General features: G+C 42.8%; 1 protein-coding gene across 9 annotated transcripts in view; it reads right to left on the reverse strand.

Annotated features, from left to right (window-relative positions):
* The window catches only part of PHACTR1 (phosphatase and actin regulator 1), a 250,771-nt gene that overhangs the window by 28,086 nt on the left and 205,050 nt on the right, over positions 1 to 17,635 (reverse strand). For 7 of the 9 annotated variants that reach the window (XM_081873056.1, XM_081873057.1, XM_081873063.1 and 4 more), the window contains 3 exons: positions 11,773 to 11,940; positions 8,636 to 8,842; positions 3,074 to 3,395 (listed from right to left, as the gene is read on the reverse strand). In XM_081873056.1, the coding sequence (XP_081729182.1) occupies positions 3,074 to 3,395; positions 8,636 to 8,842; positions 11,773 to 11,940 (697 nt within the window). The remainder of the gene's footprint in view (positions 1 to 3,073; positions 3,396 to 8,635; positions 8,843 to 11,772; positions 11,941 to 17,635) is intronic. The other 2 variants (XM_081873060.1, XM_081873059.1) reach the window with 1 other exon arrangement.

Genomic DNA, 17,635 nt, shown 5'->3' on the forward strand with positions numbered 1-17,635 from the left:
TCTCAGCAAAATAACTTAAAAATGTATCAGGACATGTCGGCTTTGTAGATGCTTTGTCCACATGCATTATGAAAAGAGCAGGCACTTTTTCAGGGGGAAACAGCCACCAGCTTTTTAATCTTCTGAGGATTGTGGAAGTTAAGATACATCATTTTTGACACTGAGTGCAACTGAAATAATTGGCGTATTATTTTGGTACAAAGCTTACTGCTTCGGGCTTACGGGAAATAGGTGGGGGCTATGCGCCTTTGTGTCCCTGCCGCCCTCTTCAGTATTGCATCAATGAAATCAAATTTCTGAAACGTTAAGTGCATTTGTATTGAATTGCTAATTTGGCATATTTTTGCACTGCACCCAAAATTGAGGGTTTTTTATTTTTATTTTTTTAGGGGGATGGTTTATTTGTAGTGCCACATTATTATTAGCTGCTATAAAATAGTGCTGCAGAGAAAAAGGAAGAGTAAATTCGAACGAAGTCTAGACAGCTAACAAGGTCGGTCAGACAGGACATATTAGCCATTGAAATAGTACACTCAGCGAATTACAGTCCCGCTTCCAGACTCCCAGTATTCTTGCCTTCAGCCCTTGATTTGATTTACCAGGCACTGTTCACATAGTTCTAATCTTTCCTCTGAATCCATGAGGGCTAGAAAAATTGTCCTTCATTTTAAATAAACGAAACCTGAAATTGTCAGGATTCCCTTTTGCCAGATCCTCCTAAAATACACAACAGACTTCCTGCAGCCATACTCTGCTCCCAAGATGGACAAACATTGTGATGCTTGCGTATTCAGGGAAACTTAAAGCTCCACAAAGGTGCAGCATTGTTACAACTCTCCCTCTCTCTCTGTATGTGTATCTGTGTGTGTATGTGTATGTGTATCTGTGTGTGTTTTAGAGGTGTTCATTTATAACCACAGAAGTTCCAACTGATACTAGTCTGTACTCTCTTCCCAAATTGCTATTCAACTCCAATGGATCAAATTTAAGTCTAACCACGTGTCTCAAATTCGTTAAGGGTGCGGGGAATTGTATCTCTGTGAGGGGGATCCTTCAGTTCTCAGGGTGTGCTTTAAATGTATGTTGTGGGTCTTTCCTCCTAAAATAAGAGACCTTCACTTTCAGTAGTCTACACTTAATTAGTAGTTGAAAACAGAAACAAATCACATCACCTGTTTTCTGCTTATTAACCATAAAGCATGCCCTAGTAACTGCAGACTTGATAGGAGTTTAGAAATGGGAACATCTATTGCTGTAGGGGAACAGATGCTTCTGTGAAGTCAAATGGTGAGCATTCTTATTGCACGCAGAATTGTGTCCACTCTTTAATTTACAATGGACCAGATTTTGCAATTAACAGTTATCACGAGCCTGTGCACATGGAAGAAACTGTCCCAGAGGAAAACACAGGACTGGTCATTGCAATAATTGCTGTTGAGAATTCCCCTAACCAAGTTGCACTTTCAGGTAACGGGATGGAAGACTTAACATCCTGTTACAGATACTAATATAGGCTTCAATATAACACAGAAATAATTGCCCTTGGGAAACCAGCAAGCAGGCTGATTTGTTGGCACTAGAAGATTGTAGTATTGTTTCCATTGGCTCCATGTCTGAGCAGATTTGAAGAAGTCTGTGTTTAACACTTAACACTTACTCTAAAAGTGTGCAAACTTGCAAAGTTCGAAGACTCCAAAAGCACAAAGCATGGTCTAATTCTGTATTTGTCTAACACTACATGTGGAATGAATATTGTGACTGCAGTTGGCAACAGAAGACTTCCTTCCATAAAATTACTTTGGGTTGATTATTAAACCAGGCAGTCACTACTACTCATCTTTCAAAGCCACATTCATGAAGGGACCCCTTGTTTGCCTTGGGCATATTGCTTCAGCTCCAACATCTATCTGATCATTATCTTCTTAATCACGTTGCTTCCTTTTAGAAAATGGTCATAACCGCACAGATCCTGAGCCTCAATCTCATTCCAAGTCAGCTGCCACTACCTTCTCGACTACCAAATACATACAGTGAAACGAAATGAGGGCACTAATAGGAACTGTAATGAAGATTACCATCACGATTATGCCTAAGCCACTAGAACTGATCAGCAGAATATTTTTAGAAACCTGTGAAACAAGCACATGAAATGATAAGAAATACAAAGCATTTGAAGATGAAATAATTCCAGGTTGCAGCAATCTAGATAAATGGCTTAATGCCAAACCGCTTTCAAATGGTCTCCAAATTACTGAAGCCTATCACATACAGAAAGTTATTATCTCAAAAGACAATGGGAACTGTCTGATTTGCACACAGCCTATAACATTCTTTTTTAAAATAAAAGAAAGCACAGACTATGAAAGTCCTTCGCTGAAACCTAGGAAAAAGAGACGAGAATAATAATAATGGTTGTATCATCACCATTCTGAGATATGTTGCATAACAGAATAGGCTGGTGTATCTCAAACTTCTGATACCTTGGGGGGAATTTTATATAAAAATGGGAAATATACATCACTTAAACACCCTCATGTTAAAGCATTTAACACCCAATTGTTAAAGTATGTTAACAATTGCCACCTGCCCTCAGAGAGACCCAGCTTCTGCGAATTCTGCAAAATTCGCTCTTTGGAGGGCACCTTCTCTGATGGCAGATGGTGGGAAGCAACCTTCTATGGAGCTGGACCATCATCAGGGTCCTAGATAGAAGGTCTTTCCCAGTCCTAAGTGGAGATGCTGGGAAAAGAACCTGGAAACATCTGCGTGCAAAGCATGTGGTCTACCCATTGAGATGTTGTTGAATCTTTGCTTTCTGAATGCTCCCGTGCAAAGAGATGGCAAAATTATCTCCAGCTTGCAGAGGCTGAAGGAGGCAAGGCCAAAACTGTGACCTGTGTAGATATGAAGTATTGTATTTCTCTTTATAAACTCTAATACACTGTATTGTTTTTAATACTTGATTGGGAGCCGCCCAGAGTGGCTGGGGAAACTCAGCCAGATGGGCGGGGTATAAATAATAAATTATTATTATTATATAAGCAGACAAATACAATTCAAAACACCATGTTACCTTTCTAGCTTCTGCATGGTCATGGCCAGTGTCTTGTTCAACTCCTCGATCATGCGACACCCTGAAGGATGCATGGGCAAAGTGCTGGATCCAGAAGGCAAATGTGGGCTGTGGCTGCCGTATTGATGCTGGTGTGCTAACTGTGACGGTAGGACCGTGTGGTGATGTGAAGCCAATGGTTGCTGGCAGCTCTTCTGTGTGGAATAGGGTGCAAGGGAGAGGTCTGGTCCCCCTAAAGGCATGCAAATCATGACTTTCTTTGGAGGTAGCGGAGGCGACAGTTTGACTGGCATACAAGGCAGTTTCACAGGCGCACCAGGATCTAGAAGATAAAAGATGAGCACTTGTGAGGTGGGGGCATTCAGGTCTCCTTCAAAAAAAGAGAAAAGGCATGGGAGTCTTTTCCCCCTCATGGTGCTCTCCCAGGCACAAGAACTGAAGAGGAGTCTTGCTGGATCGCCCACTAAGCCCACCATCCTAGCCAGAGGCCTACAGGGAGTCTGCTACAGGATCTGAACATGTAAGCCTTCTCCTGTGCTAACCAACAATGAACATTCAGAGGTACGCTGCCTCTGCTCCTGGAGTCAGTCAACAGCCACCAGGGCTGTAGTACTCATTCATAGCTTGTTCCTCCATGGTCCCCCCCCCAATCCCCTTTTAAAGTCATCCAAGTTGGTGGCCATCACTAGATCTACTGGGAGCAAGTTCCATAGTTCAATAATGCACTGTTCTTCCTGTTGTCTGCCTCGAATTTCTCAACATTCAGCTTCGTTTGATGGTCCCAGAAGTTCATCGAACACCACCAAAGGGGGAACAACACCTCTGTCTATACACTTTGTCTTCACATTGCATAATTTTATACACCTTTATCATGCCCCCCCCATTACTCACATTTTTTAAAAAACTAAAACATCCTAAATGTTGCAGTATTTCCTCACAGGGGAGTTGCTCCAGCCCCCTGTTAATTTTGGTTGCCCTTTCCTGCAAATATGGCAGCAGAAGTATATGGGAGACAATACCACCATTGCCACGTGGATGGATCCATTGCTTTGGGTCTTTCGCTTCCAAGTACCAGCTATAAGTCAGATCCATCTATGTAGGTGTGATATTCAAGCTGTGCTTGATGAAGGAATATTACAGATACTGACAATGGGGGCGGGGGGGAGGAGCAATCATACTGCAGTCACATGACAGGTAAGTCACATTGGTTCAGTGCCAGCCTCTCTCTTGCTATCGTTATCCGTTACTGCACATGGTACAAAACTGACAAAGGCAAGTGATTGACTGTTGATAGCTTGAAGGATATAAACACAATCAATGCAAAGACCTCAGAATCAATGGAGTAATGGAAATCAACACTTTGGCCTACACTTTGCTTCAGGATCTGCATAAATTCCAGACCTACCAGGAGTGGCCACTAATACTAAGGGTCCACAAAAAACTTGGCCCTGCATTTATTTATAAATACTAACTTTTTCATACTGCCGTTCCATAGATTGCAGGGCAGGTGTAGAATATAAACTGATTCATTAAAACAAAACAAAAACAGCAACAAAAAACTGCTACTGCCAACCGTAATACAAGGCAGCAGTTAAAAATTATAAAGTCGACTGAAAGATTGCTCCAGGTTCAGAGGCGCTCTACCTTTCTGCGTAATTATAGAAATTATAATGCCTGGGTACATAAAAATGTTTCCAACCTGCTATTGAAAGGATTGTTTAGTAGATATGCTGCCACATCACAGTTTTGACAAGCATCCTGTCTGGGAAACTGAAACATAGACATCAACTTGGGAGATGTAAGGGGTAGAGAGTCTATTGTTGTACTTGAACCAGTTAAAAATGCACACACTTTTAAAAATAAAAAGTTGAAATCTGAGAAGAATTTTTATAAACCATTCCTCACAAGACATACTTCAAGTGAAATTCTTTCTGCAGCCATGTGTCTCCTGCTATTGTTCCTGCTAATCGCTAGCAAATCGTTTCCCTCCATCACTTTCTGTTAATCATTCCCAGCGTGTCTTAAATTTATTCTCACAAAATCCTCAGCGCTAACACGCACACACGCTATATTGCTGGAGCTATATTGAAAACCCGGAGGTCTTCATTTCGATTGTGAGAATTCTCATTATAAGAATTCCTTCAAAACGGGACCCAATGATGTCTCTGGAGAAATTAGCAATGGAATAAGGTTAATTTACTTTAGGCTTGGAAAAGATGATTCATTAGAGCTGATTGTTCATTTCCAGAGACTATGCAAATCTAATAATATCCCCAGAGGACACCATAAAGAATCTTAGAAATTTATGTCTTTTGACCCTTACACCCAGATTCTATGCATGTTTATTCGGAAATAAGCCATTTTGATTTCGCTGAGACCTGAGGCCAAACTACAACCTCAATCACATGCACTATTAGGAGCCCTCAGTGTCTGCATCCTCTGTAAGGTTCAAGAGCTTTGTTCACAAGTTAAATACAGATCAAAACCACTGAAAAGGGTAAAAATGCATAGGGAAGGGCAAAGGTTTCAAGAAAAAAAGCAGTGTGGGGGGACCGTTAAGTATCCCACTCCCATTTTGTCACTGCAAACCATCCCCTCTTTGCAGTCAAAAAGCAGATACAGTGGTACCTCGGGTTAAGTACTTAATTTGTTCCGGAGGTCTGTTCTTAACCTGAAGCACCACTTTAGCTAATGGGGCCTCCTGCTGCCGCCGCGCCACCAGAGCACGATTTCTGTTCTCATCCTGAAACAAAGTTCTTAACCCGAAGTACTATTTCTGGGTTAGCGGAGTCTGTAACCTGAGGCGTATGTAACTTGAAGTGTATGTAACCTGAGGTACCACTGTAGTAACCCAAAGTTGCCCTGTAGGATCTGCTCTTTTTTCCCCAGGCTGCCTCAATTTCCATGAATAAAGTTTCTGAGGGATTAAGGGCAATCAGCTGGTTAAACTAGGTATGCCCTGTGATTAGCTTTATAATCCTAGCTTTGTCCTCTAATGATAAAAGGGAAGAGCTGTAGCTCAATGGTAGCAGAAGATCCCCAGCATCTCCAAGTCGGTTTGGGACTCTACCGTCTGAATCCCTGGAGAGCCGTTCATGTGGACAATACTGACCTAGCTGGTAGTATATACGGCAGTTTCCTCCGCTGCTATGACACACAGCTCTGAGGTTTTGAAGATTCTTCATCTCAGGGTCATGGGTTCGAGTCCCACATTGGGCAAAAGATTCCTGCATGGCAGAGGGTTGGACTAGATGACCCTTGGGGTCCCTCCCAATTCTACAATTCTATGATTTATAACTGGGCATCTCCCAAGGCAAGGGGCTTCAGGGTACTCAAGGTCTGTTTTCTAGGTTGGGGCTTAATGTTGCAAATAGGTTACAGTGGTACCTCGGGTTAAGAACTTAATTCGTTTGGGAGGTCCGTTCTTAACCTGAAACTGTTCTTAACTTGAAGTACCACTTTAGCTAATGGGGCCTCCTGCTGCCATCGCAGCACGATTTCTGTTCTCACCCTGAAGCAAAGTTCTTAACCTGAAGCACTATTTCTGGGTTAGCAGAGTCTGTAACCTGAAGCATATGTAACCTGAAGCATATGTAACCCGAGGTACCATGTATTGAGATATCAGAAATTGTTCATTGGGAACACATTGCCTTTTTTATTCATCAGATTTTTAAGGGGAAACCCAGAATTAAAACCTGCAACCTCTAGGCATTGTCAGACCATGCTTTAACCAACTGAGCTACCCAGCTATAACTGAGCTATCCAACTATAAAATTATTGTTATAATATTCTACCCGGACACTGAGATCCAGCGCCGAGGGCCTTCTGGCGGTTCCCTCACTGCGAGAAGCCAAGTTACAGGGAACCAGGCAGAGGGTCTTCTCAGTAGTGGCGCCCTCCCTGTGGAACGCCCTGCCACCAGATGTCAAAGAGAACAACAACCATGTATTTCTCTTTCACCCTGGATTTAATGTAACTATGAGGTGTTTACTGTCCATTTGTTTAGTTGTATGTAGCTTTGGGGTGCCATGGGCAAGATAAAGCAACAAACAAACAAACAAACAAACAAACAAACAAACAAATGACCTATATTTCCTAAAATGGTTTTAGTTGCTGGCTTCTGCAGGCCTGCAAAGAGTGTAAGGACACACAAAACAACTGGGTGGAAGAAGAAATAAACAAACTCTCCCCTTTCCTCGAAGATGCATAGGAAGGTTCCTAGACAAATTATGTAAGTACAATTTGGCCCTGCAAGTAGCCACAACCAACCAACATGGTCTATGGAAGAAGAGAAGACATATAAGATTGGTGAGACACAGTGGGTAGATGGACATGAGGGGCACTGACAACTGAAACAAGCCATAAAGGGGCCTAAAGCTAATTTAATCAGACATTAGTGCTCTGCAATACCAGCTTAGGGAGGTCGCGAGGCCTGTAGATTCTTTCTGCATCCCTGGAGCAGAGGACCAGCTAGCTGCATACCTAGTGTGTTATTATACGGATTATGAAGCAGAGCAAAAGAAAACTGAAAGAAAGAGGGATATAAAAGAAACCTCTATAACTGGAAGGCCTGAAGGACAGATTAGTAGAATGTTAGTGGAGACAGAAGCCTAAAGGCAGCTGTGATGAGCATCTACCACACACACAGAACAATCAAGTCTGAAAGAGAATACAGGACTACTAATTTTCTGCATGAACAGTTGTTGTAGTTCCAATACCCACATGACAACAAATATGTGTGTGATGGATCCACATTGGCCTAAATGGGACAAGGGAAATATTTATACAACAGGTTTAAAGTGTTTTGCTAGTCATTTGTTTTTTCCTAGACTACCACTGGGAAGCTCCATTTGATATATTGAGGTTTCTTAGGGAATTCTCAGCACCCTCGTTACTGTTCCAGACTTCTTGGGGATGGGGAAGTCAATGGCTAGTTAAAAGTAGCATAGAACAGATATTACCGACCTATCAATCTCTTTTTCCACAAAAAAGTGACTCAAAGCAACTCAAGGCTGCAAAAACAAACACGAAAGCTAAACATAAGAGTAGGGATAAAATAAAATTATCAACCATAATAGGTACAGAAGGGATATATGCCCAAGGCCTAAGCCAAGGTCTTCCTACATTCAGAAATTTAATAAAAAGGGCAAGTCACACTCAACCCACCCAACTAAAAAGATTATAAGAAGCAAATGCCACAAGCATAGTTCATGAAGGGCCCAAAGGCGCTGTGTGCATGTGTGTGTGTGTGTGTGTGTGTGTGTGTGTGAGAGAGAGAGAGAGAGAGAGAGAGAGAGAGAGAGAGAGAGAGAATGATAAGCCTAGGTTGTCCATGGAATGAAACCCACTGAATAATTCCAGCCCATATTCTGATGAGGTTTGAGAACTCCTTGGCCTGTCATGAATGTAAAATCAGTGATGCAGGTTTATTAGTGAGAGATGTGAAAACAACGGCAGGCTTTATGGAGGTGGTGGTGGGTGAAACATTCCATTTAGAGACACAGGAACAAGAGCTCTTTTCAGGGAGGGGGCGGCACAAAGCATTCTGGAACACTTACTTACCAGCTAAGTGGTTGGCAATCCTGGCAATGGGTTTAGGAGGCAGGGCAGGGGGCTGTTTGAGGAGGGAGAGCTGTTTCACTGGGGTGTCCTCATGGTCTCCAGAGAAAGCAGCAGATTTTTTGGGGGGAAGTAGCAAGACTGGTTTAGATGAAGGATCTTGAGAAAGGTGGACTCCAGATTCACTGGACGTGGGGCTCTCTTCGGACGCTGGAGGACACAACCACATCATAGACGCAACAACGTTACAAGCAAAGCAGTAGCAGATAGACAAGGAAAGCAGCAGAGCAATGCGGGTTTAAAAAACATAACTAACAGTAAGAGTTTGCTCAGACATCACTATATACAGAGAGAGGGGGTGGGGGGAGAGAGAGAGAAAGAGGAGAAACTCTCCATGAAGAGACTGAAAACAAACTCTGGCACTTTCACAACACATAGCAGAACTTCCATTGGCACGAAAGGGGGCAAATTCATATGTCACTTTTCCTAATCTTGTTCTACTTAAGTTAATTGCATTTCCTCCCAATAGCTAATCACCATAACTCTTCAGACTGATACGTAGGCAGACCTACAGTATATATCAGTATTGAGCTCTGTCCATGGCCTAGTTGTTATTTAGGAACAGGGGTGTAACCAGCAGCTTTAACAGGGGACTCAGCTGAAAATATAACGTTTTAAGTGCGTTTTAAGTGCAGTATACAAATCTGACAGTAGATGGCGGTGATGAGCTAATGACAAATTCCATATATTCTTTAAAAACTTTTTTTAAAAGAGCATTTTCACAGCATTTTTTAATTATATCTGTGTAGATTCAGCCAGGGTCCCTTAGGCTAATAGTTTGCATTGATGGAATCTTTCCCCCTCTTTGGCTTGTCTGCCAAGGCACACTCCCCACAGCAAGACCCTCCAAGGGAAAACTAGAAGTGGATAAAGTATTTGGATTTATGTCTTGGTGCTTTTCTCCACCAAATTTCTAGAGCTTTCAGCAGTTTCCCATCATTAGTCTAATTGTGCTATTAAATAAATTTCAGATATGTCATTTCATCCTAGCAATCAAAGGGATTGTGTTTCTCTGCAGTTGGAGCCTTAATTTCTCTTCTCTGCCTGGGTAGTCAGATGAGGCTATTTCTGCTGAGAGCAATGCTAAAACCATGTTGAACTCACTGCCCTCTCTATGCCTCAGCTACATAACTCAAGTGCTGACTAGTCAATGACAATCAGCTCATCGTTTCTCTGCACTTTCCTGTGTTTTACAAAGAATGGGTAGTCTATATCAAGATAACATGAGGATCACTTTAAGCAAGGATAAATCTTAGTGGTGGAATTTGAAAACAATCCCCACCAGTCTGCATCCAATGAATTTCTTTTTTTTTTTTTTTTAGCACAGTGCCTTTCATACTTAGTCATCAGCTTATATACATGATGTCATAAATTACAATGTTACACCAACTGCCCCGTGGGAAGGAACAAGAACGTGACAGAGGCAAAGACAACACCAGGGCCAGATCCAACTAGACTGTCTCCTCCTCTCTGCAGGGGCAGTGGAAAGGACCAGCTTCTATATTTTGTATCATTTACAGTGGTACCTCGGGTTAAGTACTTAATTCGTTCCGGTGGTCTGTTCTTAACCTGAAACTGTTCTTAACCTGAGGTACCACTTTAGCTAATGGAGCCTCCTGCTGCCGCCGCAGCACGATTTCTGTTCTCATCCTGAAGCAAAGTTCTTAACCTGAAGCACTATTTCTGGGTTAGCGGAGTCTGTAACCTGAAGCGTATGTAGCCTGAAGCATATGTAACCTGAGGTACCATTGTATTTGCTTTAGGTGCCTTGGCAGCTATATAAACGCAATAAAATACATAATTGGGGAAAGCTGCAGACCCATATATTAAAAAACACATATAATTTTGCAATAGAGCAAATTTCAAAGGACAGCACTGTATTAACACAACACCAACAGACAATATTAGCGTAAGAACCATGCAACTGGATCAGATGAAAGGTCCATCTCAGCCCTGAAATGCCTTGTTTTGGGTCATTCTGTGGGAAACTAGCTGGTCCTGTTTCCACCTCTAATGGCAGAATTGGGATTTGGATTGCACCTTAAACTAGTAACGATCGCAATGAATTTCATACATTAATTGTGTATTGCGGTGAAGAAGTAGGGTTTTTTGTTTTGTTTATTGCTAGTCAATTATATTAGATGATACTGAATTCTAGTGATATCACAGAAAGGAAGGAAAACTCCCTCTGCATTCACATCCTTCACAGCATGCATAATTATATAAGCCTCTATCATATCCCCTCATCTGCATAGCAGTCATCTTAATTCTCATCTAAAAAGCCCCGAATGTTATATAGCCTTTCCTTTTTGAGAAACTGCTCTGATCCCACCCATTTGTGTGTTCTTTTCTACCCCCTTTCTAGACATACAGTATCCTTTTTGAGTTGCAGTGGCTAGAACGGCACACAATATCCTAAACAAGGCTGAAACCATAGCTTTGTGAAGAGCAGAGTTGTTCTCAGACCCTTCCATCCCTAGCATAGAGTTTGGCCTTTTCCCGCAATAGATGCACACAGAGTTGATGTTTTCACTGAGCTTTGGACTAGGACCTCAAGACTTATTGACATAAATCAAGGCTTACCATGTGCCATCAATTATTTTTAATTTAGTCGAAGGTATGAATATATACAAAAAGTAATGCATACAGTTTTGGAGCAAGTCAGTTTAACAGAACAAATAATAACGCAACGTACTGTGCTTACCAAACCGGAAAAATCACAAAAGGTAGCAAGCTAGCTCTCTGTTATATTCTTCACCTTTATTGGAAATTTGAATTTACTTAACCCAGCCTTCCCTAACCTGGTAACCTCCAGATGTTTTCGGCTACAACTTCCATCAGCCGCAGACACCATGGTTATTCTGGCAGAAAGGGATAGGAAATGTGGTCCAAAACATTTCAAGGGCAGCAGGATGGGACAAGATCTGAGTCCTAGATTGTATTTGGATTTCACATTCTGGATCTAGATGTTATCCAGGCCCAAAAGACAGAACATCACATGGGGTATGTTCGTAGTAAAGTGGAATTGAGTCACTACCCTGTTACATGTTGTGTAGCTGACCATGGAAACCAAAGTTTACCTGTTCCATCCATGATCTCCGGGGTTGATAGTATTTCATATGTACAGGAGTCAACAGATGCTGAACATGGGTCCAATTCAGATAGGGCTGGGAGTGAAGCCTGGCTGGAACTCAGAGCCTGCCCATTCTCCAATGATCCTTCTTCATTTTGTATGGAAAGCTCCCCATCTGGGTGGAAGCAGAAAAATAATATGAAATAAACAGAAAATAACCAGAAGATTTCTCAGCTCTGGAAAATTTCCCCCAGTGGTTCAGTTACTTTAACTGCAATCACACACCTCAGAGACAAAGTCCTAATGTATAGCATCTGTGCCAGGCTTCCTCAACCTAGTGCCCTCCAGATGTTGTGTACTACAACTCCCATTATTGCTGGCCATCGGCCATGCTGGCTGGGGACGATGGTAGTTGTGATCTAAAGCATCTGAAGGGCACTAGGCCCAGGAAGCCTGATGTGCACAGTTCTCCAGCCATATTCCGGCAGACCTAATCATTGTTTATTTTTTAAATTATAACTGCATTTACACAGCTGCCCCTTTAAAAGGTTCTCTGAAACTTCTTCAGTTCAGATTTGACAGATGTTAAATGGGAATCAGGTTCCTAGGTCTTCCAAAACACAATGGCATGGAGGTGCTATGACAGGATGGCATTTCCTTGCTCAAAATGTAGTTGGTGGATCTGGGCGGCATCCTGCCAAACATATTTGTTTGCACCACAGGCTAGATTATTTTTTTTAAAAGCAGTCCCCCTTGTTTGTCCCTCTCCCTCAGAAGCAATAAAACATGCATTATTTTTAATTAAGCACTTGTCCTTGGTGCTAAAAGTGCTTCAAATACAATCCTTACAATGCTCACATAACTTAAACTGGACCTATTGTTCCTCTGTTGAAATAGTGGTTAATAGTGGCTGAGGTTTAATAGCTTGCTTACCCAGCAGCACAGCCACTTATGCATCACTAAGGAGGAGGATGAAAGAAGACAGGTTTGCCTAACAATTCCATGTGCTAGCTGATATGTGAAATCTATACTATAGCGGCACATTTGGAATTAATTGCTATACTTTCAATACAAGGACAATGCATTTCGCCATAGGGATCGGTGTGCCTTCTGTCTAGGTGCCTGTTGATGGGCAACTAATGTTCCTAAGGCAGTAGGCACAGGACTTTAGTCTTAAGGGCAACAGAACTGCTGAGTTCATTAAGTATTATTCTTTATATGAAACATGGCATTTCCCAGCAGTTAAGCATGGCTTTGTGGTTGGCTGGTCCTACCCTGAGGCAAAACACCCAAAAAGTAGGTCAAGCATCAGACTGGTGCAGTCTAACACATGGCTTCTTCGGGGCGAGCCAATCTTAGGCCCCATCTCCACTAAACATTTAAGGCAGTATCATACCACTTTAAACAGCCGTGGCTTACCCCAAAGAATCCTGGGAACTGTTGCTTGTCAAAGGTACTGGGAGTTGTTAGAAGACCCACCCCCCATTCCCCCCCTCACAGAACTACAATTCTCAGAGTGCTTTAATGGTCCATCCCTCTTCCCAGGGAACTCTGGGAAGCCACCCAGAATGCCTGAGGCAACCCAGTCAGTTGGGTGAGGTACTAGTTGTTGTTGTTAGTCTCCTAACAACACTCAGCACTTTTAACAGCTCCAGTCATTCCAGAAGGATACAGGACCCCCGTGGACGGTTAAGTCTAGTCAAAGGCAACTATAGGGTTGAGGCGCTTATCTCACTTTCAGGCCAAGGGATCAGGCATTTCCCCAGACAGCTTTCCGGATCATGTGGCCAGCATGACTAAACCGCTTCTGGCGCAATGGTGGATGGTATCAAAGCTACTGAGAGATGAGGGAGAATCAGCAGGGTCATCATATAGGACAAGCAAGGCAGTCTCAATGCCAAATCTGGGTCTTAGCATCAAGTGAAATGAGTCTTCCGAGAGAGTCTGAATCCTGAAAGTGACCACCTACTCAAGAACCTTAGGGGACATCTGCAACCAGTCTGTAATTACTAAGGTTTCTTGGGTCTGAGACAGGTTTTGTCAAGAATGGTTGTAGGTCTTTGAGGTGGGAGAAAGGAGCATGGAGATTGGGCGGGTGAGATGGTCTGTGTGTTTGTGTGTGTTTCCCACTTTTGAAATGTTGGATGGTATGAAAATGTGGCCTATTGTACAACGGAAAGTCACATCCGTTCCTCTGCTCACTTTGACCTCCAGCTACACCCACTTTCACCTGTGGCCACCTCCAAAACTGGCCTGCGGCCCAAAAAGATTTCACACAAGGAAATCAGGCCCTTCCACCCATTTTAAGTGGAAATCTGTCCATGACAATTCTTAAAAGCTTTGGTTTGACAGAATCAAATTTTGTAGCAAGGTTTATCTTACCAGATGTGGTTTAAAGCACAGGCAGCCGAGGACAGAGTGAGGGGGACATTCTGATACAAATAAAACCATGTATCACCAAAGATGAATACGCAAAAATACATTTCAATATACCAGGAAAACTCCTAATTTATTTTACCTATGGACAATGGTGAGAAATATTTCTGAAGAGCCCTAAAGGAAAAGCATTCTTTTGTCCTTTAAGGATCCTTGAGAAGGTAGAATCTCCTGCCTCTTTTCCTAGAACTATTTAAAATATAAGCTCTTAGTTTTTCTGGTTATCAGTGAAGGATTTGAAGAGGATTATAGAGATGGAGTGGGATAGCAAAATTATAATCAGCAGAAACCTGTGCTGCAGGTTTTGTAGTTCTCAGCAGGGAAGAAAGGAAGGTCATATCTATAAGGTTTAACTTGCTGTTAATATATTAACATCATTTACCCTGTTCTTTATACCAGGTTTTCCCTGATTCATTAGACTGGACCCTGTTTTTTATTTGTTTAAACTCCTTGGATTCCTGTTTTTATACTTTTGTTTTACTGGTTTTATGTTGCATTTTTAAAAATGGTATTGTTTATTGCTTTTATGTTGTACACCATACAATTTCAAATTTATACTAGGTTAAACTTATATCTCATCCATTATGGGGAAGACAAAGGTTTAATTAGCCATTTTCTTACTGGATAGGGGTGTGCAGCTATTGCCAATGGTTGAATGGCAGTCGATTCCTGGAGCGTTTTCCAAACTGGGGAGAGACTGATGCAGGGTCAACTGCAGATATTTAGAATTGCCCCTTCCTAGCCCTTATTTATACTGTCAGTAATGGAACTTTTTGTATGTGGAAACAAGAAAAAGTATGGCATACTTTAAATATTTTTATCCCACCATACCACAACAAACAACAAAAAATCACTCACTCTTGGTTTTCATGTGCTATTTAATTTAAATGCATATGGATGTCAAATTGCCAGCTGAGACTGAGCAAAACAACTAAGCCTATTTTGTGACCCACCCACCCAGAGAACACTGCTATTGCGTGGCTTATGTAAATGTCACACAATGAAAATTAAACTACGTTCTGTGAAAAGTTCCAAGTTATAAGGTGGAGATCCTGCAGTTCTCCAGATGTTGTGGAACCCCAACTCACACCAGCCCTAAGGCCAACAGTCAGGGACAATGTAGTCCAGCAACATCTGGAAAGTCACAAGTTCCCCAAGATATAAGGAGCCTCATTCTAAGGGATCAAATCATTATCCTATCTAGTCAGCTACTACAAGATGTGGAGCCAGTCTACTGAGCCTAGAAGCTCACTGCATGCTTTAGGATGGTTAGCACTGCTTTATTTCAAAGCATAGGTTCATTTCTAAAATTAGATGCTCAAGACCGGCTGAAACTGACATATTCTGACATGAGACTGTTTCCCACCAGTTCCTTGTGTATGGTTGCCGTGGGGTGAGGTGGAGAATTGGAACAGTTAGGCTAAATAAATTACATCCACTTGAAAAGCGGAGCAATGGTCAAAGTTACTTAGGCTCACTTCAGATGCTCTAATAATCACCCGCCAGTTATCACCATGGAGGAAATAACAGCTGACCCAGAGAAATGATGCTGACAGGTGCTGTTCTCTGGAGAGGTGAGAAATCAAAGCAGGGGTGCTTGGCTGTGCTCAGCCTTGAACAGCTCCTCCATCTCAGCTCTGCTTGCACACCCAGCCTCAAGGGCTGCTTCTGAGGAAAGGATGCTGAGAGGTAAAAGCCTGTCCCCAGAGGGAACCTTTCAGACAAGGTAGGCTGCCTTCTGGCAGCAACTTCCTCAGAAGCAGCTCTTCAACGTGTTGCTGGCCTCTGCCTCGAAAGACAATGGAGTTAAGTAACACCGCTGTGTTGGCAGCACCAAAGGGACCACCCCGGGGCGCAAGCCTCGGCAATGTTTATGGAGATCCTTTGCTGCCCAAGACCCCCTTCTGGGACTTAGCGACGTGGTCCAAAGGAAAACAGAGCAATACATTTGGCAACAGCTTGGCTGCAGGAGTTGCCAGGAGGAGGAGTACAAGGCGCCATCCAACCATTTTAGGGTCTCCACTCCTTAGGCCTTTCTTCTGAAGATATCCCCACAAGGGAGTGGAGGTTTAGGATCAGAGTTTTCCTTCTCCTAGTTAAGCTACCTCCCGACTTTGCTCTGCAAGACATGCAGAAACAAGCCTTTGACCATTGGGCCCACTATTGGTCTTGTCTGCTCTATCTGCTGCAGCCTGGCTTTGCATGCAGGGGAAGCCCCTAACTTACCAAGGGTTTGAGACCAATTGGCTACCCTCACCTGGTTTTTAGCCATTTCCCAGGGTGTGGCTGCTGTCACATGCCGACAGCTTCTAGGAGCCACAGGTGAGAAAGCACAGGATGGGGAACAAAGGTGGACAAACTACCCCAGAAGAAGGATGTATTCCCCATTAGAGGTACTATCCCTCCCCTAACATCCCATACACTTGTGTATAGGGGAAATCAATGCCCCTCTCTTTTAAAGCGTTCTATCTTATTATTCCCCAAAGGACTCAGGGTTCTTCAAGAGTTTTAAGGTATGGGCAGAAACATCTCACTCTCTGTCCCCCACTCAGGCAAGCAATTGGTATTATTTCAAGGGTGCAATCCTTGTGAAATGACTAGAGGAGTTTACACTGAAGGGCCAACAAAGTCTCAAATGGGAGGCCTGTAGGACTTCATTTGGCCCTTGGGGCCTGGTGCTCCCCACCCCTGGGCTTATGGTCTTGGAGGAAAGAAAGGGGGTGCTTGCCCATCACTTAAGTCACACAAAGGCAGCTGGTAAGAACTGGGTGACAATACTCACAATGCAGCATAGTTGTCTTTATCAGTGTGGTTACACCAGGGGCAGAGTACTCTCTGTTTGGTTTCTTCCACTGGGAATGCTCCACATGAAGAAATTTAGAGCAGGGGTGGAGAAGTTGTGGCCTTTCAGAAGCTGCTTGATTCCACTCTCAGCAGCGTGGCCAGTATGGGAGTTGTAGTCCAACAACATCTGAAGGGCTGCAGATTTCCATCTCCCTGCTTTATCGCATCCATATCAGGTTTCTGGGATGAGGGCAAGGCACTGGCTCCACAACATTCCCCTTTTTATTGTCAGTTCCCACTGTATAGAACTGAGCCCCAGCAGAACAGAGGTTCTGATGTTAAGCCCCAAATCAAACTAAGCCCTTTCTGTGGCCTTTCAAAATGACAACATTTCTCTTTTCCCCTTGGCAATGAGAATGGCACACTGCTCCTAATAGTTTAAAATCTCAGCATCAAATAGAAAACCTTTGATGTGGCTGTTACGCAGGATTATTAAAATATAGAAGGATGTTATGCCCAAACTTTACCTTGCTCAAAGTAAAGAATGTAAAAGCTGTTCATTAACAGCACAGCAACAGATCAAAGGTTTTAACTACAGTGGGCATTTGTGAAGCCAAGTATATCTGGGTCTGAATTAATCATCGACATCT

Source organism: Podarcis erhardii (assembly GCF_964252035.2).
Source record: "Podarcis erhardii genome assembly, chromosome: 8".
Classification (NCBI taxonomy): Eukaryota; Metazoa; Chordata; class Lepidosauria; order Squamata; family Lacertidae; genus Podarcis; species Podarcis erhardii.